The sequence below is a fragment of the Rhincodon typus genome, chromosome 4 (genome assembly GCF_021869965.1).
Source record: "Rhincodon typus isolate 14 chromosome 4, sRhiTyp1.1, whole genome shotgun sequence".
In the NCBI taxonomy this organism is placed as follows: Eukaryota; Metazoa; Chordata; class Chondrichthyes; order Orectolobiformes; family Rhincodontidae; genus Rhincodon; species Rhincodon typus.
In genome coordinates, this window is record NC_063335.1 from 76,333,178 (window position 1) to 76,356,000 (window position 22,823).

The 22,823-nt window shown below is 41.4% G+C and overlaps 1 protein-coding gene across 1 annotated transcript in view; it reads right to left on the reverse strand.

The window, feature by feature from the left end:
- myom1b (myomesin 1b) overlaps window positions 1-22,823 on the reverse strand; it is a 119,262-nt gene that overhangs the window by 24,966 nt on the left and 71,473 nt on the right. The window contains exons 22-27 of the mRNA XM_048596137.1: window positions 19,337-19,343; window positions 17,144-17,300; window positions 15,746-15,852; window positions 13,936-13,980; window positions 13,669-13,805; window positions 1,512-1,656 (exon numbers count right to left, since the gene is read on the reverse strand). Coding sequence (XP_048452094.1) covers window positions 1,512-1,656; window positions 13,669-13,805; window positions 13,936-13,980; window positions 15,746-15,852; window positions 17,144-17,300; window positions 19,337-19,343 — 598 coding nt within the window. The remainder of the gene's footprint in view (window positions 1-1,511; window positions 1,657-13,668; window positions 13,806-13,935; window positions 13,981-15,745; window positions 15,853-17,143; window positions 17,301-19,336; window positions 19,344-22,823) is intronic.

The window sequence follows — 22,823 nt, forward strand, 5'->3', positions numbered from 1 at the left end:
CCAGCTCTACACCTTGTTATCTCTAGCATTTTTAATATTTGTTTCTTCATTTCCATGATATCAGTTGAAACATTGCTGAAGTTAAAGTGGTTCATAGGTGTCATGCCAAAGTCGAATCAGACCTGCCATTAATTTCCTGTTCACTAAAATCCATTGACAAATGGTTAGAATATTGTTCTGTTGCACTGCTGCCATTGCTTCTCAGGTACAGGAGAAAGAAGAAAATTAGACACCAATGAGGCAAGTTTACTTAAAAAAAAATTAGATAGGCTTCTTCTACATGGGGAAGTGTGGAAAGGCACAATGAAGGAGAAGTTTTTACAAATTCTTCCCTTTAACATGGGCACCACTGTCTTCACTAATGCTTCTTGCCCATCCCTAGCTGCCCTTGAGAAGGTGGTGATGAGCTGGCCTCCTGAACCATTACAGTGCATGATACACCCACAGTGCTGCTCTGGAGGGAGCTCCAGGATTTTGGCCCATAAACTTTTATTCCAAATCAGGATGGTGAGTGATTTGGAGAGAAACTTCCTGGTTGTTGTGTTCCCATGTATCTGCTGTCCTTCCAGATTGTAAGGGTAACAGGTTTGAAAGGAGCTGTTGAACACTTAACAGCCTAAGACTGGATGTTGTCTCAGTCTTATTGCATAGAGACACGGACTGTTTCACCAACTGAGGAGGAATCATAAAGTGTATTGAACATTGTTCAATTATAAGTGAAAATCCCTATTTCTGATCTTATGATAGAGGGGAGGTCATCGATGAAGCAACTGAAATGTTGGACCCAGGACACTAACCCAAGGAACACCTACAGTTATGTTCTGGGACTGTGAGGTTTAATCTCCAACATTCATTTTACTTTGTGCCAGATTTGACTCCAACCAATACAGAGTTTGCCCCCATTGTTCTCATTGGCTTCAGTCTTGCTAGAACACCTCAATGCCATACTTGAGGTCATACTCAAATGCTGCTTTGATGTCAAGTGCAGTCACTCTCACTTCTCCTCTTGAGTTCAGCTCTTTTGTCCAAATTTGGACCAAGGCTGTAATGAGGTCAGGAGCTGAATGGCAACATTGGGGTTCTGTGGAAATGGAGGCATTGATGGAGTCATTAGCTGAATTGTTCTGCTTCCTTTTTCCATTTGCAATTACACTGTCATTACCATGCCCGGAATTAACGCTGAGATTACGGGCCTCAAAGAGAAAAGGCAATTTGAACTAAGTAGTATTTACTAAGAATGAAGGACTACTCTTCTGACTACATGCCATAAACACATTGCAGATAAAAATGACATACCGGAATCATCTGAATTTGACCAAGAAGTCAGTAAGTGGGCATTGCAAGCATGATTGCATTTAAAAAAAAAGACTTGGAGGTGATTATGACAGCCACTGTTAATAGCTGCACTTAAAATTTAGAATTTATTTTCACAATTAATACATGATGTTTTGTTTCTGTTGTTTGTGCTTGACATTTGTATTCACTAAGACAAAAGCAGTAAAAATACTCACCATCTCCAATTAAAACAAGACTAGATTGATTGCTTGCTTTACCATCCTGGAGCTGTACAGTATAAGTGCCTTCATTTGTATCTTCCAATTTGTCCATTATCATTTCCACTAAACCGGTTTTATGATCCACCTTTATTTTATATTTCTGGAAAAGGGGAATTTGAAAGAAAATTAAAAAGCAGCTTTGTTTAAGCGCTTTTTCCCATGAAATATGTTGTAACTAAAACCTCAGATTTCTGCCAGGCTGCTCTGTATACAAATAGAGCGAGGCTGGCTTTGTCTCTCTGTTGGCTGCCTCCCTACCCACAAAGATAAACAAGTAAAACTGGTAAATGAGATTACCTGCTTGACTAGACTACTTCAAAATGGAGAACCAGTATGACCAGTACCTACATTTCTGAGTTTACAGTTTTTTTAAAATTTCTCAAATTCCACACATGTGATTAAAAATTCAATATCTGGGGACTACTGGAATCAATCTGTACTTCACCATTTTATGGTGGCCAATTTTGGAACTGCTTTGATCTCCAGGTTTTGAAGTGACAGTGTTTTTTGTTGAAAGGTTTTCCAGATATCTCCAGCAGAAACAACAAAATAAATTCTACAGAAAAGTTCTACATTTGCTTACAATTTGTAAGATTTTGTCATGTAAATAATAGGTTTAAGATATGATACAGCCCTATCAATGAGTGTGGGGGATTGCAATGCATGATTAACCCAGATCTGATGAGAGTAAAGCAGTATCATGCAAGTTTATACTAGCTTATTTATTTCCATGCATTCTAGCACTAAAGGTGCTACTGAATGACTACAAACTAAGCTGGTAACAAGGTTTTGTGAACTGACTGACATACTTCCAATTAAAGCTGGCTTGCTTTTTTGAAGGGAGAGATGTATTCTGGCTGCAACAGCTCATTCCACCTAGTGGAAACTATGGTAGAAATCTGACGAAGGGCATGGCAGACCACAATGTGGGTTTCTATGTTCTCCTACACAGCACTGACAGCCATAATGCAGGAAAAAGAAAGAAGTGAGACGTAATCTATATGCTGGGCCCAGAGGGCCCATCACACAGACAGTGTATGGATAAATTTTTCATACAGAGAATAGGGATTCTGGCTTAGAGATCTGGACAAAATGACAGAAGGATGACTTTATTCAAATGGTCAAGGTCGGTTGTGCTCATAACTGCACCACCCAACCTCACACTTCACCATCCCATCAATCATTCAAAGGCTCCAGTTCACCCTCAAACAGTTTACTAATGCTGCAATTCTTTCACCCACATCATAGTTTCTATATGATTCAACTGTCCAGCTGTAATAGTCATACACCCAAACATATTGAATATCAGTCACTAACATTCTTTCTCTTATAGGACGAGGTGGCTCTCTAAGAGAAGGCAGTTAAAAACAATCAGTCGAGGTCAGGTAGGGCTTCAAGTGTCCCTCAGAGGAAAGAGTGCTCAACGTGATTGATGCAGCCATCGCTGAGGCTGTAGCAAATGGAATTGCTGAAGTTATCCATTATGATGGTACTTTTCTTCCTTAAGGAACTTCTGAAATGGGGTAAAGGGAGGAGATTGGCACTAGGAAATTGAACTAATGCAGAATAATGAGCCAAATGGCTTCCTTTTGCACTGCAGCAATTCTTTTAGTCTGTGAAATCCCAAATTGCTCTCATCTTGCAATCTGGTGTGCAATACAAGCAGAAGATGGCATAACCACATACTTCCTGGTTTCCCTCCTCCCCATATCAATCATCCCAAACCTCCCCTGGTCATTCATGTTTTTAAACCCAAAGACTGTTGTCTAACCAGCCAGTGGCACTTGAGGAAGACTGTCTAGAAGAAGAGCAAAGCTCCAAGGAAGAACCGTCTTCACTTAAGCTGATACTTGTAGTCATCAGCTCAGATTCTGGAAGAGTGTGCAGAGGATAGTATAGAGGCTGGACGTGAGCTGCAGCAATACCAGAGGAAACAGTTGCAAGTGTACCAACTCAATGGAGGGCAAGGTTGCAGGTGAGTTCTGTTGCAGAGAACTCAGATGAAAATTTTGATGGGGGCGGTGACAGACAGGAGTATTCTGGTGTTGTTGGGTAAACCTGCAAACCTGCTGAAGAACTTACTGTCTCTGCTAAGGAGCATTGGAAGAATCCAGCTCCAGCTTGGCGCAGGACTTTGCACACAGCCTGGAGTCCATTCTTTCCAATATCGAATTGGTAACCAATTAAATGAACATTTGCACTTCACCAGCCTTGAAGGAGCATCTGATGGTTGATATCTCAATTTCCATTGCAACACAGGAAGAAATCAATAGGTGGGATTTAATGCTGGCAAAGGAAGGGTCTTGCCCATGGGCTGAAGAGCCAATAAAAGTCCTGCATTGCCTTGTTTTGGGAAAGCCTGCAGGTTAAGTACCACTCAAGCACAGCAGGGCAGTAGTGGTTATCCTCAGGATAAAGCATCATGGGGGCAAAGTTCGTGCCCACTGAGGACTGCCAACCAATGTTCTGTGGTTGCTGCTGTGTGTAACACATCCAGCCAAGATCTAAGATCACTGAGGGTCCCAGGCCACAGATGAGTGATGTTGAGAAGGGGAAAATTGGTTTAAGGTTGCAAGCGAAGAGACAGTCAACAGAAAGGTCAAGGTGGCTCTGAAATGGCTCCATGCACCTTTCTCACTGCAGTGTGCCTTGGTCAGAATGTCTTAATGAAAGAGGCATTGCCCCCAAAAGCATTAAATAATCTAAACAGCAGTTTCTTTTACTTTTCAGGCTTCCCACTTTGCAAATTTCCCACCTTGCTCTGGATAAATATCAATTGCCATGGGGTGAGGCCCTTGTGTGAGTATTAACTGGGAAAGAGGTAGGAAGGTAGAGGGAGTCCCAACTGTTTAGATACTCTGCTACTGAACATGATATGAAGGAGGGCATTACATTCATCCCAATGTCTCAGTGCTGCAGCAGAAATTCAGGCTGAGATTATGAGATTGGGGCTTCTTTATGTACAAGCCCAGCTTGGTCCCATGCATGTTCATATTACTGCCACCATAGTCACCGATATTAGTACTCAAAAGGGACTTGTGAAGGTCTCAAAACAGCCAGCAACCTATCTTCCCAACATTTAAAAACTCAAGATAGTGGCAGTAGCACTGTGGAGTGTGAACTTGCTGCCCTTCCTCCAGGTGACAGCATTTATGCTCCTACCACTGCTACTCCATCAGTCTCTGTGCAGCTGCTTCAGAGTCAATCAGCCCAGAACTTTACCACCTATGCCAAGGTGGTGCAGTAACAAAGCCAGGTTCTCAATTTTTCCTTAAAAGGCCATTTGGAGTCTTCCCCAGTTAAAGGTAGCACAGCAAAGGAATATTAGGACAGGCAAGGATATCCACAAGACAGAGGAATGCAAAAGAATGAACAGTTCAGTTACTTTGTAGTGTTGGTGTTATGTATTATATCTGGTGCATGTAATGGTGGGATACTGTCCCTTTAAGAAGTGTCATGTGATCACTAGCTGAATTGTGGGCTTGTGCTTACTTGTTGTGTGCTTTTGCAGAGTGCACAGTGATTGAGTAAACCTCCCTGTCATTGCAATAAACAATGACTTTGCATGTTCTTTTGCTCAACCGGAGCCTGTAGTGATTGTAGCGAGGTCAGCCAGTTGGACCTCATAGAATATGAGTTCCCTGACTGGGACTGTTAATCTGGTCCAATCAGAGGGCCCTGGCTGACAGATGAAAAACAAGAGTGTCAGAGGTTCTGTTCACTCTGAGAGCTGGCTCTGAGGAAGCTGGGTTAATGTCAAGGACTCTCCAGGTGTAAATGAAGGGTGACTTGGTGATGGGTTACTGGCCTCTTCAGAATCCACTGACTGTCCAGAACAGAACAGGTAGATGTCTTTTTGGATATAATTGCTTTTTTTTATGGTGGAGTTGTTTCATGTAAGGACTGGGATCAAGAGGATCTGGGATGGTCCACAACAGAGAGATGGAAAGCTGCACAATGGAAATCCAGGGATTTCTTCATTGCCAGCAAAGTCTGGTGAAACACTGGTGGACAGCCACTCTGGTTATGTTGACTGCCTCCTCCCTTCCTGTTCCTGTTCATCCTGATGTCATCACTGGTGACAAGGGCTGCACTGACACAATGTCCTGGTTGTGCAAGATGCAACAGGCCACAATGGTCAGAAGACACACTCCGGCGAATACTGAAAGCTCCACCTGAGTAATTAATTGTAATTACTGATTGTCCACTTCTTGACATTCTTGGATGCAGCACGGTTCTCATTGTAGAAACAGAGCTCACGTGTGGTTGGGTGGTAGGCGGCATGCTTGTTGCCCAGTAGCCATTCTCTAGCCTTTGTTTGAAAATGGCTTTAACTGTCAACAGGAGCAGGATAAAAGGATCAGGATTGCTGAGAAGCCAGCAAGCGTTCACTAGTATGGTATTTTGGGCACATGCCAAGTGAGCAGTACGTCTTTCGACAGCAGTTCGTCTCATCTTTGAGCTGAGCCTCCAACAAGGCCACATATGTTCTTCAATCCCCCAACCATGGGGAAGCCCAGTATCCTGACAAAGCCATGTCCTCTGTTTTCATTCTGCTTAGAAACAAGACAAGAAAGTCCCTTTTCCTGCATGCTGCCATCTTGGATGCGGTGATGGGCAGCAAACTATGATTGTTGCCAATGACACTGATTCCAGCCTTGACGGAACTTGTAGTGTAGTAATCTTGGGTATGGTGATATTGATGGCCACAGAGACAGACCTGACCATACGGGTGCAGGTCTGGCTCTAGGAGGTGTCACTGTTCTGCAGCTGCACCTAGCTGAGGTGGAGGTAAGAGAAGTGTGACTTGAATACCTCAGTGGGCAAGGCCTCCTAAAGGAAGCTCATCTCCTACTTCCTCTGCAAATCTCTTCACTTCTTTGCTTCATACACCATGATGATGCAGACCAAAGGGAAATGTAGCTATAGTCCCAATGACAAGTCTAAAGGTAATAACCAACTTTGTTCCTTTGATTAAGAAGGGCAACAGGGATAATCCAGGAAATTACAGGCCAGTGACACTACGTTAGTAGTAGGGAAATTATTGGGAATAGGGATAGGATTTGCTCGCATTTGGAAAAATATCAACTTATTAATGATAGGCAGCATGACTTTGTATGGAAAAGGTTGTGTCTCACAAATTTGATTGAGTTTTTTTGAAGAAGTGACAAAGATGATTGGTTAGGGAAGGACTGAAGATGTTGTCTTTATGGACTCTATATGGACAAGGTCCATCATTGCAGGGGAGTACAAAAGGTGAATTAGATTAGATAGGGTGGACAGTGGGAGCCTTTTTCCTCGGATGGTGATGGCTAGCACAAGGGGACATAGCTTTAAATTGAGGGGTGATAGATATAGGACAGATCTCAGAGGTAGGTTCTTTACTCAGAGAGTAGTAAGGGCGTGGAATGCCCTGCCAGCAAAAATAGTAGACTCACCAACTTTAAGGGCATTTAAATGGTCATTGGATAAACATATGGATGATAATGGAATAGTTTAGGTTAGATGGGCTTCAGATTGTTTTCACAGGTCGGCGCAACATCGAGGGCCGAAGGGCCTGTGCTGCGCTGTAATGTTCTATGTTCTATGTTCTATGAAGTCACATGGGAGCCGCAGTGAGCTGGTAAGATAGCACAGAACTGGTATAGTCATAGAAGGCTCAGCAGGCCTGGCAGGATCTGTGATAAAAACGTCAGAGTTAACGTTTATGGTCAGGCGACCCTTCCTCAGAACGTCCTGAGGAAGGGTCACTGGACCCGAAACGTTAACTCTGATCTTTTCTTCACAGATGCTGCCAGATCTGCTGAACTTTTCCAGCAACTTCTCTTTTTGTTCCTGATTTACAGCATCCGCAGTTCTTTCGGTTTTTAGTCATAGAAGGCAGATAGTAGCGTTAGAAGGGTACTTTTGTTCTGAATAGAGATCTGTGACCAGTGGTGCTCCTCAAGGATCAATGCTGGGACCCCCATTGTTTGTGATATATAAGAGGACATTTGGAGGAGAAGGGAGGTTGGCTAATTAGTAAGTTTCCCGATGACACAAAGATTGGGGGACCTGTGGATGGTGAGGGTTGTGAGAGAATACATTTTCCCAAGGTCGAAACGTCAGTTACTAGGGGTCATAGGTTAAAAGTAAAAGGGGATAAGTGTAAAGGAGATGTGAGGGGCAGGTTTTTACACGGAGGATGGTAAGCACCTGGAATGCGCTACCACAGGAGGTGGCAAAGCAGATACAATACCAATGTTAACGAGGCATCTTGACAGATATATGAATGGGCAAGGAATAGATGGATATGAACACCATAGAGGCAAAAGGTTTTCAGTTTAGAAAGGCATTACGTGTCGACTCAGGCTTGTGGGCCAAAGGGCCTGTTCCTCTGCTGAACTGTTCTTTCTTCTTTAATGTGCTCAGTGGCCTTTCCATATCACACAGCACCTTCCAAAGTTCTAGCACCACCCCTATCTGATTTTTAAAAAAAGCTTCAATCATCTTCTCCAACAAGACAATTTTTCCACTAATTCTGCAGCAGAAAATAGCCAAAATCACCTAATTAAATGTTAAATTATGATCTCTGTAGCATTTACTGTTGGATTTGTGGGGGTCGGGGGTGTCTGTTCCTTGCATTCAGGTCTGTGTGGCTAACAGAAGAATTAACTGCAGTGCCAAGGTCAAACATGGCAAGTTAGGAACTTCCATATGATTGACGTTAGCATCTGCCTACGCTCTATACCACCAGCACACACATGAGATGTTCCTGCTATCATCTTTTACAACATGGTGATCAATATGGACCATGCTGTAGGCTTTTGAGAACAAACCACTTTCCATTCGTTGCAAATGGAATTCTGGCTCCTGGAGTATCAGGATTAATGATACTATTCTGTACAATTTTAAAGCACATCTCTCTACCCATGGTCAGTGCCTTAGAAAGGCAATCGACTGACTGAGATATTATTCAGCATATTTCATTTTAAATCAAGAACAATGAAAAGAGCCCCTTTTACATTCCTGCCATATGGGGTTGTTAGGGAGCAGAAGGAAATTTTACAAATTAGTGATCCACTTGGACCTGTGCAGTTGATTGCACAATTGTTCAAGCTGAGGTGACTCTTTGAAAGAGCCAGCTTTATTTTGCCGACCAGGTTACACCACAGCAGATGCCAAAAGCTCACCACAGGCATTCTCCACCTGCTTATCATCTTCAAAATAGCATGACTTTAAATTGGCCTGAGTTTTTAACCGTTAGTCTCAACTAAAATGGATTTCACTGAATCCTAGCCTGATTATCTTATGTGATAAATCACAATTAAAAACATTAATCCATTTTCAAAATACAACAGTATTAATTCATATCAGAATTATTTACTGACTCTCTTCTTCTGTAATACTTCTGAGAAGCGAAGCTACAATATAACTTTCTAAAAATAAGTGGACTTGTAATAGAGTCTTCTGGTTTGAATAACAGGGTTGGCAATCATTTCTCAGCCTGCAGCTATTGCTGGAAAAAAATTTGATTGGTATTTACTGGATGAGGGGTGGCTGGTAATAACTGATATTTTGAGTATGTCTACTGCCTGTGGTTTTCCTGCCAGCCTATCACAATCCACCATGTGTGCGTCCATCGTTTTGTTCTTACAGCTGCAAGATGAATTCTGGGAATTTTCTTGAGATCCTACCAAACAGCTGATATAGTGTCCCCAGAAGATTGGTGAAAATCTCAGGTGACACTTGGGATGGAATCTAATAGGGATCTGAGAAATGTGGGCTATGGTGTGAGTAAGAACTGCCGCTGCTGGAGTCAGAGATAACACAGTGTGGAGCTCGAGGAACACAGCAGGCCAGGCAGCATCAGAGGAGCAGGAAAGTTGACATTTCGGGTTGGGACCCTTCTTCAGAAATGGGAGAGGGGAAAGGGAGCTCAAAAATAAATAGAGAGGGGAGGGTTAGAGCTGGGGAAGGCAGTTGGGATGGTGATAGGTGAGTGCAGGTAGGCAGTGGTGGGGATTGGGCAGTGAGGTGGGAGGGACAGATAGGTGGGAGAGAAGATGGACGAGTTGAGTCAGGTCAAGGAGGCGGGGATGAGAGAGAGGATTGGTCAGGGATGAGGCCGGGGCTGGAGAGATTTTAAAACCGGTAAAGTCCACATTTAGGCCATCAGGCTGTAGGCTCCTGAGACGGAATATGAGGTGCTGCTCTTCCAGTTTTCGGGTGGCATCATTGAGACACTGGAGGAGGCCCAAGATGGACATATCGCCCAGGGAGTGGGAGGGGGAGTTGAAATGTTTTGCGACCGGAAGGTGGTGTCATTTGTCACAAACAGAGCACAGATGCTTTACAAAGCAGTCTCCGAGCCTCTGCTTGGTCTCACCGATGTAGAGGAGGCCACATCGGGAGCAGCGGATACAATAGATCACATTGACGGATGTGCTGGTGAACCTCTGTCTGATGTGAAAGGTTCAATTAGTGCCTTGAATGGACGTGAGGGGGAAGGTGTAGGGACAGGTGTAGCACTTCCTGCGGTTGCAGGGAAAGGTGCCGGGGGTGGTGGGGCTGGTGGGGAGAGTGGAGCAGACGAGAGAGTCGCAGAGAGACTGGCCCCTACAAAAGGCAAATTGGGGGGGGGGAGGGAAATATATCTTTGGTTGTGGGGTCAGATTGTAGGCGGCGGAAGTGGCGGAGAGTGATACATTGGATGGTGAAATGTCCAGCAGAATCAGGCTGACAAGTCCAGTGAGGCCTGTCTTGACACCAGGAGCCCGACTATCTTTTATGCTTTTCACAAGAGGCGTGCTAAGATTCTCACTTGGCAGCAGCATGATGCTAATTGATGGGGATTGACATTGTTAAATGCCTTGTTAATGGCACAACCTACCTCATTAATAATCAGTCTCTCATCTTATCAAATTGTCCAAACAAGCCAGACATTGGGAACACTCGATAATGAAACCAGAGAGAGCACCTGGCAATTCAGCTCACCACTTGCTCCAAACAACTTCCATGTTGGAAATCTGGTATCAACATTGTTGGGCTCCATGACACCAGCCACAAGTCTGAACTTGTGGCATCCACTGCTGGCCCTGGGGGAAGAGGAAGCTCTGCTTGTTTAGCAGGATCTCTGGGAACCTAGCCACAAAGTAGGGAGGTGATCTCTCATCTGCCACCTCTGGGGCAAATCTCAACAACCATGCTGAGCACTTCCAGCCTAACAGTTCTTGTCTGGTTGCTCAATGGGTTTTAAAGATGGTAATGGGCATAAGAGATGCCAGTGTATTCCAGGATGTCTGCTGCATGGCGAGTTTTTCAGGAATGATATGTGGTAAGATGTCGTGGAAATCGGATGTGAGCAATGTCACAGGGACTGCATATGTAATTAATGTACGGTGAGAAAACCTGCCGAGTCTTTCAACTAGAAACCTTTCAAAAAACCCAATATAACTCTGACTCAGCCAAGAAAACATAAGATTCAGCCTCTAAACCGAGTTGCCGCTGAATCTCTATTCACTGTGACATTCCTTCAAGCACCTCCCAGCGTCAGTGTGGTAAAGATCCATAATCAGATCACTAATAAGGTGAATGCAAGATCTCACTGAACTACTTGTGAATAAAATGCTTGTTAACTAGACACTCTCAAATATATTGTGGAATGAGCTAAAATCGAAAAAATGAATTCCCTTTAAAAATGAACATGCAATGGGTTGTATTGACTTTCCAAATTTTGATAATTATACAGACCAGAGAGTACTGGATTTGATTACAGGTTTGTTCTGAGCTACCAGGTTGACATTGCCAGGGACAGTGTAATTCACTTAAATACACCAGGTCAGAAAAATTGGGAGAAATCAGACAGGGTACCCAAAGCTGAAAATTATCCAGTCTCACTGTTGAAATTTCTATGTATTTTCTATTGTTGAGGAGCCAAAGTGAGAGCCTAGCTCCATACTAAACATGATCAAAGTTGCAAATATATTTGTTAGATGGGGAGACGATAGAGTTGAACAATTATAATCCACTATAAAATAACCTGCTCATTCTTACTGCCTCAGCTAAAACACACAAAATAACTAAATTAGAACAAAGAACTGCAGATGCCGCAGATCTGAAACAAAAACAGAAATTGCTGGTGAAACTCACCAGGTCTGGCAGCATCTGTAGAAAGAAAGCAGAGTTAACATTTTGTGCCTCATGACTGATGAAGAGTCACTGGAATTGGAACATTAACACAAAATAGATGAATTAATAGAGGATTCCCGTCAATACTCCCTTTTCTCCATTTCAAGACAGGAAGGGAGCAAATGGGAAATAAAATGTACAATTAAATTTTTGATCTGCAATCTTAAAACATATTGATTCATTCATATCATGAATGAGTTTTCATTTATGTCATAACATGAACATTTTTAGAGAAAACAGATGAGGTGACTGAATGGCCTGCTTAAAAGTAAAAACCAATTTTGTGGCTTTGAAATGTGAACCTCTGCTGGGCAATTAGAATATCTTTTACAGAGACAAAGAGGCTCTCAGCGAAAATGGCACTGGAGACCTGAACCTGGAAGTCATTAACCTCACCATTTTTGCCAGTGGGGGTACGGGTTAGTTTGTACTTTGCATATCTATGGTTCATGGAGACAATTGCACAAATTAAATTGGAACTGCTTCAGTCAGACCTGATTTGCACTGGTGAATAGCTATAACAGAACCTGCACTCTTTAGACCTGGTGGAAGGTTTGAAGAGGTAAAGTAACCATTTGGATAAGATCCCAGGAGATCATTGGGAGAGGTCAGGTGATCTTTGGGAAAGGTCAGGTACCCTTTAGAATTGTTAAAAATAGACATCAGTGTATGGAAGAAGTGTACAAACCCATTAGAAATGTTAGGTTCATTGGAGGTTTCAAAAATACTGTCAAATGGAGTATCCCTGGTGCTGAGGCATTTAAATCTTTTGCTTTTTAAGCATTTAAGAAATGCAAAATTTTAGAAAATTAAAACTTACTTTTTCACCCTGTTTAGTGACATAGACATCATGGTTATCATTATAGAATTAGTGCTGCATGGCTGATTTACAATGTTTAATTATCACAATAGATTGCCTATCAGTTGATCAATTGATCGACAGCTTCAAATGCTTATAAAGTCTGTAAAGCTGGAACGTAAATACAAATGTTTGTTTTTATATGGGAGTAAAATAGGTTAGATGTAGTGACAGCTTTTCTAATCCATATGAGTGATTTTTTTAACAAAGAAGTCATCAATAAACATAATCACTGAGGTCTGGTAGTGGTGAATACTATGTGAGTTAATATGGAGGGTGTAAGGAAAAGGGTTGATGGGTGGGGGTAGCATGAGTTGTCACTAAATTAGCACAGGGACTTTCAACAACCATGAAGGTGAACAGAGGGGCATTAAATTGGCATGGGGGGTATGACAGGCCATAGATTTGAGTAGAGCGGCATGAGATGGCATGTGTGAATTTTCTTTGTTCATTCATGGCATTTGGGCATCACTGCCCAGGCCAGCATTTATTGCCCACCGATAATTGCCCTAGAGGGCAGTTAAGAGTCAATCACATTGCTGTGGGTCCAGAGTCACATATAGGCCAGACCAGGTAAAGATGGCAGATTTCCTTCCCTAAAGGACATTAGTGAACCAGATGGGTTTTTCTAACAATTGACAGTGGATTCACGGATATCATTGGACTCTTTAGATGGGATTCAATTTCCACCATCTGCCCTGGCAGGATTCGAATGTGTGTCCCCGGAACATTACCTGAATCTCTGCATAGCCCAGTGATAATACTACGAGGCTATCATCTTCCCTAATGAAGAATGTATGCATGTGAGGTGGGCAGGAATGACCTTTTATGTTTTATTCTTTCTTTCATGGCTTCAACATAGTGCCACAGTGTCGGGGCCAGGTTTTCACCCAGCCCTTCTCTGGCCCTGGCAGGCTCTCAACTCCAATTTTCACCCCCACCACTGGCTCAAAAATGGGAATTTCTGGTGCATTTTCTCCTTGGTCAGGTTTGCCCATAGTAGTTTATCATCAGCATGATCACTCCTTTATGCATGGTTTTGGTAAATAATCTCCAAGCTTCAGTAATTAATAAGAAACCTACCTCATCATTTTTAATTTCCTTGTCATTAAATACAAATTTACATTTTCCATTTGGAGAGAAACGTTCAGCCTCCAACCAGAAACGCACTTGTCCCTTCTCCAGCAGCTCAACTGCTAGCTCTGACTTCAGAGGCACAACTGTCAACACAAGTAATATGATCATGTGTCACTCTGTCAAACCTGATGTTACTTTAAATAGGGTTAAAACACTAAATCAAAGTATAGCAACAAGCATAACTCCAGGGTTAACAAGGTTTAGAATGCTTACCCGGGAATTTATGTTCATGGCTAAGTTCAAGCAGACGCAGCAGCTCTGTACAGAGAAAGGAAAAAACAGATTTAAACAGCTTTGTCTATTTTTGACAAAACTTTTTTAAAAAGTTATATTTAAACCATTAAATCGATTCAAGGACATAATAACAACAACTTGAATTTGTAAACAATAAGAAGACCAGGGTGGGGTGGCACCTCTGTTGGCTGGATTGCTGGCTGGTTTGCAATGCAGAGTGCTGCTGACAGCACAGGTTTTGAATGAGGTTGATGTGAAGGTCCTGCCTTCTCAACCTTGCTTGTCAGGTAAAACCACCAGCAATCATCTCTCTCTAATGAGAGAGCAGCGCTATGGTCCTCTGGGACTATGGCGACTTCACCTTTAAGCAATATTGACTGTCTTTGTTCTGCCTGCTACTAAAACTTTGATGTGTATAATCTTTCAGATTCATGTAGGCCCCGTATTTTTCGGACCTAACCCCCTCCATCCGTAAACTTTAGCCATAAAAAGAGATATCTGCTGTTTATATTTTGTTTCTCATGAAATCTTGTACATTATTGTGGTCACTGACCTACACTGGTGCCTGTGTATCCTTGTTATTGCATATTTAAAATTGTCATTTTTAGTTCTGCTTTAAATTGCACTTTCTCAACATGATAAAATATCAATGTATCCTAACTACATTGTTATCATCATTTATAAAATGATACATTGTACATTTCGCTTTGCAATTCAAATCTGGAAGGCAACCATGCTAATCCTTCAAATTATTTAAACATCAAATGATCAGATTTCAATGTTATAAGTAGCTGCTGCTATATTTAATTTACCAGACCTTCACCAGTAGTGCGCAGTCTACAGCTGTAGATTTGTTGAAAGACTACAGCAGCTAATCCTGCTCAAAAGTTTTTGACATCGACAACATTACCCTTTCAAGTATAAAACCTGTTATTATGTAATATTACTTTAGCAAAAGGAGGCATTGGAGAGATTTACTGGTAGCATTGGTGCTAATTCCTTCCTTTCCCAACCCCAACACTGCAGATAGTTAGCTGTCTAAAATGGGTGGAATGCAGGAACTTGCTGGCAAGCAGCAGTGGTATGTTGAGTGACAGGAGGCTGTTGGCAGGGAGCAAAGGTATTCTTCCAGCCTGTAGGTAAATCTCAAAGACCAGATTTCAGGATGGCCTCACAGTTGGTATTGGGGGATGCAGGGGAGGTCTGAATGTTCTTTCCGAACCCAGAAGGATTGCTCCTGGTCCTCCCGACGTCATGATTAACATGCTAAGAAAATGTTAAAAAAAGGCATTCACCTTCTCACCCTGACTCCCATTCACATTTGGTGCTCAAGAGAAACAAAACAGTAAAACTTGTGAATGACACAGATCTTAGTCTCCTCATATACTTCAAAACGGACGCCCAGTTCTGACCAATATGTTCATTATCAAATGTTACAGTCTTTTTACTGGCTTACCCCTCTGGCAGGAAAGATATGCAGTGCTTTTGTCACTCAGACCATGCTTGGAATTGCTGTCAGCCTTGATTATATCATTGAGCACAATCCAGATATTTAAGAAAGGATTCTGCCTTTTCTGAACATGTGTCCTTCCTTCTTGTTTAAAACTGACTGCAGAAATTCAACTTCTGCATACAACTCTTATTGACATTCCTTCATAAGTTTTGAATGATCTTTGCAGTAATGGATCAAAAATTCAGAGAAGTGGTTAGCTCTGAATATATTTTAATCAATTTTTAAAAATCTGTTTATAGCATCTCTGTATAGAATAGTAAATACGATTTAATATACCTGCTTCATCTATGGCATAGCTGGAAGAAACTCCATCAGTTTCAGTGACAACACAGGAATAGATACCCAAGTCATCCTTCCCTGGGTCATTGAAAATTATTTTTGTCCTGTTTGAGAGAGGAGTAATTCATGATGTTTGAGTACATTGTAAAAATGTTGTTGAGCAACATATTCTGTGTAAATTTTTGTATTAGTTCTGCTTTTTTTAAAAATTTGTTTCCCTTCTCCCCATTTAACATATGAGTTTTCACAAAATGTTGTTATTCAGAATGGTTAAATCGCTTTATATGATGCAATACTATGTGACAGTGCTTATTGAAGTATTTAGCATTTGATATCAAGCTAACAATAGTACATGTGCTGGTAAGGGCATTAAAAATTCATTAGACAAAACATTTCAATTGGATGTTCACTATGCCAACTGATGAATTAACAAATGTTTCATTACCCAGTTTACTTACAAATATGCTGATAATTCACAAATACATTGGGCTGGGACTTAAAGTGGGTGAAGAAGCGCTTGCCCACCAATAAAAGCCCATGTGTCATTTTCTCTGGACACACATTACAATTACATTCCAATCAGACACATAGCTGGGCAGGCCTCTTGTCCAAAACTGCTCCACAAGGGCCAACATCTCCATCTGAAGAGCTGGTGGACAATCAGAAGTCTGCAGCACTTTGATACCAGCAGCCCCACAAGGCCACAGCTCGTATAACACTGATCTGCACCAGGATAAGGAGTAGATGTGTGTGTAATGGGTATTGCAGGGGTTGGAGGGCAATTCAAGTACAATGATAAAGGGAGAGAGGAGGGGTTGGAATGCCAGGATCCTTGACTGAGCGCAAAATGCCCATGAATGAGTAAGCCCTGAGGTAAATCTGGCAGGTGGCAATTTTCAAGCCTACAACCCATTAAATACAGCAATGGGTGGAAGAAGGCTCCTAAGAGATACTTGAGTGGCAACAGTATTGGCTCCTGTGAAAAAGGACTGTGGCACCCTCTCTCCTCAGACCAGATTGGAGAGAGTTAGAAGAACAGTAGGATCACACACACCACCCACTGTTCCACTCAATCACGCAGACTCCCTGCCTCTAAAATCACCTTATGGGGGGATGAGTGAGCACTAAATTCTGTCCATTAGCAAATACATGAGCATTAAATATACTGATGCAGAGTTCAGCCTGTTCAGGAATCTCAGATTTCACATAAAATTGAAGTTATGCCAGCAAACTTGGTTGATAATTTTCTTCTCTATGTCAACATAAATTGCTTCTTATTTAACACTACAAATAAACCTGGGAACAAAAAAGAGATCAGGATCTTCCTGGAAGAAGCAGACAAAAGAGGCGGTATGGGCCCCAATTGCAATTTAACAATAAAAAAAGTGTACTTACTTTCCACCTTTGGTCTCCACTGTGACTCTTGATGAGTCAACAAGGTCTTCATAATTTTTAGACCAAATGAACTTTGAACCTTCAGCCATGTCAGCACATTCAAAGGTTAGAGAAATAACTCCATCATCATCCACATTGACAGCAATCTCTTTAGTGCCTGACAAAAGACAGAAAGGATTGCTTGCAAAATTTTAATCAATCTGACAATGCCACAGCTTGCAAACTGGAACGCTTTGCTCAATAGTTGCCAGGTCAACAGTGTTTTTGGGAAGAGTCTCACATTATTTCACTTCAAGCAATCACACACCTTGGCAGGAGAATCAATTTCCCCTTGGTGTAGAGATGAATAGACAGGGCTTTACTGAGCATACTATGTAGAGATTCTGTGTTCTGTGACAAATGTACTTTAGTGATACACAAAGTGATCAGGTGTACTTTGAAAATTCAAGTCTCTACAGTTTCTTCCCAACTCTTGCCTGGGTTCCAGTGTTATTGTTACGTCTTAGTCATTGAGTTGTACAGCACAGAAACAGACTCTTCAGTCCAACTCATCCATGCCGACCAGATAACCTAAACTGATGTAGTCCCATTTGCCAGCATTTGGCCCATATCCCTCTAAAACCTTTCTATTCACATACCCAACCAGATGCCTTTTAAGTGTTGTAATTGTATTCACGTCCACCATTTCCTCTGGCAGCTCATTCCATACACACACTACCCTCTGAGTGAAAAAGTTGCCCCTCAAGTCCCTTTTAAATCTTTCCCTTCTCAACTTAAACCGATGACCTCTAGTTTTGGACTCCCCTACCCTGGGAAAAAGACCTTGACTATTCACTCTATGCCCCTCATGATTTTATAAACCTCTACAAGGTCACCCCTCAGCCTGCAACACTCCAGCGAAAAAAAACCCAGCCTATTCAGCCTCTCCCTACAGCTCAAACCCTCCAACCCTTGCAACATCCTTGTAACTCTTTCCTGAACCCTTCTGAACAACATCCTTCCTGTAGCAGGGAGACCAGAATTGGACACAGTGTTCTAAAAGTGACCTCACCAATGTCCTGTACAGCCACAACATGGCATCCCAATTCTTATACTCAATGCACTAACCAATGAATTCTTCCTACTCATTCAGACTTTGCTTCCATTCCTGACCTAGTTCAGCTGTAAAAACCAAAAGAACTGCAGATGCTGTAAATCAGGAACAAAAACAAAGTTGCTGGAAAAGCTCAGCAGGTCTGGCAGCACCTGTGGAGGAGAAAACAGAGTTAATGTTTTGGGTCCTGTTCTGAGGAAGGGCCACTGGACCCGAAATGTTAACTCTTTTCTCCTCCGCAGATGCTGCCAGACCTGCTGAGCTTTTCCAGCAACTTTGTTTTAGTTCACTTGTAATTTTCTGCTGATCTCCAGATTGCTATTGCTTTGAGTTCAGGGATGTTTATGTGATCTAACATTGGAGAAAGGTTTTACATATAGCACAAATTGTGCCAGTGAAGCTAAGATAAATATTGTAATATTATACACAGATGTTAAAGAGATCATATAATGTTGATCAGGCAGATTTATGCAATGGAACATTTATTATCTACTTTACAATTATCAATATTATCTATCTAATCTATCAGGATGTTCATGAGAAGAAGTCTTACATAAAATAATGCCTCATTCTAGATTATTTGTTTTAATGTTATTTGTGGGATATTTTACTTCTAGAATATATATTATAGTTGTCCTTTTTCATTGAGACTTTATGCTACCATAAATATAAGACCAAAATATTGGAGTTCAAAAGTTCAAAATTTCCATCATCTAGAAGAGACTTCTATTCAATTTGGCAAATAATAGAGGTTTAACATAATGATGAAACAGAACTTCATTGCTCTTCTGGTGATTTTGTCAAGAGACTAACAAAAGAAAAGATTGTCTAACTCTCGTCTGAACACATCATGGCCCTGTAAACCACAGTTACATTTTTTACTGTGGAAAGGGGCTTAGGGAGATGGTTCACAAAATCTGAATTTTAGGAATTGTCCATTGTAGACAGTCTTGCAGGTTATGTGTGCTGGAAGAGTGGGAAAATAATTATAATCTGCAAATGAAACTATAAAATATTGAAAAGCCTGCCCATTAACTGAAGTTATGAGATCCACCTGTGTTCTATACACTAGATCTTGTGTGAGAGGATGATTGACTTACCTGTATGCTTATTATGGCAATGAAATGACTAGTTAAGGCCATTGATAAAAGGCTGACAGGTCCAAACAGCTTTCAACATTGGCATCAGCAGCACAGTAGATGCCTGGAGCTCCCAGCCATGGACCAAGTGCTCTAGCATCTACTGAAAAGTTTCATTATGTATTTTGTCCAGTTAAGGCTGCTATACACACATACAAGAGCAGAGGGAAGTAAAATAAAGGTGTCCGTGTTTTAACAGCTTGTACAGTTCTGTTTCTGAATGCTTCTTAGTGCATCTTGCTGTTTCTTTCAAGAATATCACATGCTCCAAAATGCTTGTACCACTCCCCACTAAACTCCTCCTGCTGATTAAGCCTTGCAATGGCTGCAGTCTGGCCTGTGGAGGCCATAATTATGGCCTGGCAGCTTTGGCTACTTTTTAATTTAAAATACTTTAGAAGTGCTGAGAGGGCTCTTCAAGATGTGTTCCCTCTCTCTCAACCTCTTACCTAAATGGGAGACTATAGCTCCTTCAGTTCCTTCAAATGATCCAGCTTCAAAGGCCTACTAGCAATCATTAATTGGAAGACGAGCCTACTCTTTGCCTGTAATTGGGTTGTCCAGCAAAAATCAATGTCAAGCTGAGCTCTCAACAAGGTGCAGGTCAAGCATTTGTTGCCAATAGTGGTGTCTCACCCCAACAGGAAAAATCTTGCCTTTGGTCTGTGCTGACTGAGATGATTTGAGTTAAAGTCTGTGAAGGACGCCACAACTTTGGAACAAACAGGCAAATATCAGCCAGGGTTTCTCCTTGTTAAGGCATTATATTCACACTTGGTTCAATTCCAGAAGTCCCAGAGGCTCCCACTGATACCTTACCTAAGTATATGCTGTTCATGTGGGAGACTAGGTAATCTCAGTAAGCTATTTAACGTCACAGAGCATCTGAACCTAGCTTGGCTACTGCACAAAATAATTTCAGTTGGATCACTATCCAGTGGAGGACACTAGTCAAATTTCTTCTCTCAGGGACATTCAGGTTAATTGCTGTCACAGCTGGGAATCAGTTAACTCAACACAGACAGGGTGTTATAATCTTTGGATTTGCATTTTCTTAGCTTTGGTAGCATCTGTAGGTCTGTATCATATATTGAGGAATGTTTACATAGCGCTAAGTATCTAATCATACATTAATGGAACCCATTGGCTAGTACGCTCCTGTAATCTGAACTGAGTATTGTTGCTTGAATTTTGCAACCACAGTTAACCTTCTCAATGTTGTGAAAATGGGGGAGAAAGCCAAAAATTGAAGTCCCAACCCCAAACATTTTTGCAGGGTAAATAATGGAGGCAGGGTGCATTTTGCCCAAGCATTTTGGGGAAGCAGCTGGACATTTAAATCAGCAACTGCTTCCAGTTATATCTGATCTTGGTAACCCAAGTGTGAAACATGGTATGTACAGATTAGACCTATTGTGGATTCATTTGGATAGCCAGGGTTCCATTTTGAAGAAGTAAAGTAACTCTTTGGATATGGTCCTGGGACACCTTTGGAAGGGGTAATTTGTCTTTGGAATTGTTAAAAGCAGACATAAATTAGGGGAGATGGTGGCATAGTGTTGCTGTGGACTGACAATCCAAAACCATAGACTAATGTTCTGGGCTCATGGATTCAAATCCTGTCACAGCAGATAGTGAAATTTGAATTGAGTAAAAATTTGGGATAAAAAGCTAACATGATGGCAACAATGGAATAGATCTTGATTGACTTAAAAACCCATTTGATTCACTAATGTATTTTGGCAACCATCCTTTTCTGGTCTGGCCTACATGTGTCATCAGAACCATAGTATTACGGTTGACTCTTAACTGTCCTTTGGGCAATTAGTGATGGAGATTAAATGCTGACATGGCCAGCAATGCACACAGAACATGAACAATATTGTTAAAATTCCATAAGCATATTAACTATAAGTCTCATTGGACCAGTCAACAGACTTGTCAACGGGAAACATTATAAATGTGTCAAAAGTCATCTACAATGATTTGAACCAAAGATGTGTGTTAGCTAAATTTGCCAATGATACCAAAATAGCTAGGAAGCTAAGGTATGCAGAGAGGAGAGAGAATCTGGAAAAGGACAGAGATAGGTTGAGATGGTGGGTAAAAAAATTGGCTTAGTATAATGTGAACTTGGCCACTTTGTCAGGAAGAGTGAAGTAGTATATAATTTAAAAGTGTAAAAATGTATAAAAATAGCAGAACTTGGCCACACAATGGGGTCTGGGTGGCGTGGTACATGAATCACAAAATGTTAGTCTGCAGTAATAGCAAGTGATTAGGAAGATAATTAGAATGTTGGTGGTTATTGCAAGTAGAAAAAGAAATTAATGCAGTGAAGTTTTACTGCAGTTGTACAGGGCTTTAGTGAGATCACATCTGGACCACTGTGTACAATTTTTGTCTCTTTATTGGAAGAAAGATATAATTGTGTTAGAAGCAGTTCATGCAAGGTTCACTCAACTTATTCCTGGATGAATGGCTTACCTTGTTAAGAAGGGATGGACAGTTTGAGCTATTGAAGTTTAGAATAATGAGACGTTGTCTTGTTGAAATGTATTAGATCCTGAGTGGAGTTAATAGGGTAGCTATTGAGAATATGTGAGAAAGGGCAGCAGATCAAGGGCTCAAAAATAGCACAAAAGAGAAGCGGTCTCATAGACTAAAAGAATGGAGTCTGCACGAGCAACTATCTTCTATCATTCGCTCTTACTTCAGTACAGGGCAAGCAGATGATTGGTGAATACTAGTAAGTTTTTCAACTATTTTAATTGAAATAAATAGTTTTTAAATATATGGGATTTAATCCCATAGGATTATGGGCAGCTCAGCCAAGGACTCCTGTGGTATGTTTAAAATCATAGACACACCCACATGAAGATATCTGCAGAAGTGTCTTTGGCTGCACAAGCTTGAGTTCTGGCTTTCAAAACTTGAGTGACAGCTAGAATTGCTGTTATATATTGAACAGACAGAGAAATATGTGGACAGCACATATGACAGGTGGTCATCCTGCAGATTCGAAGGGGAAACTATGCCAGATCAACATTCCTGGATATAGGGTTAAAGAAGGGGATAAAAAGGTGGAGGTATAGCATTATTGGTTGAAATATCAATCACAGATACAAGGACGGATGACATCCTCATGAAATATCAATGAGGCAATATGGGTAAGAAAGATGAAGGCAGCCATACTGCTAGGTGTGTACTATAGGCTCACGAATAGAGGGAGAGAGTTAGAGGAGCAAATATATAGACAAACTTCTGAATGCAAAATCAAAGGGGTGATAATTGTTGGGGACTTCAAATACTCAAATGTTCAATTGGGATACAAGCAGTGTGAAAGGCACAGAAGGCACAAAATTCTTGAACAGCATTTAAGGCAACTTGTTTTAGCTGAATCAGAGATAGTAGGAACTGCAGATGCTGGAGAATCCGAGACAACAAG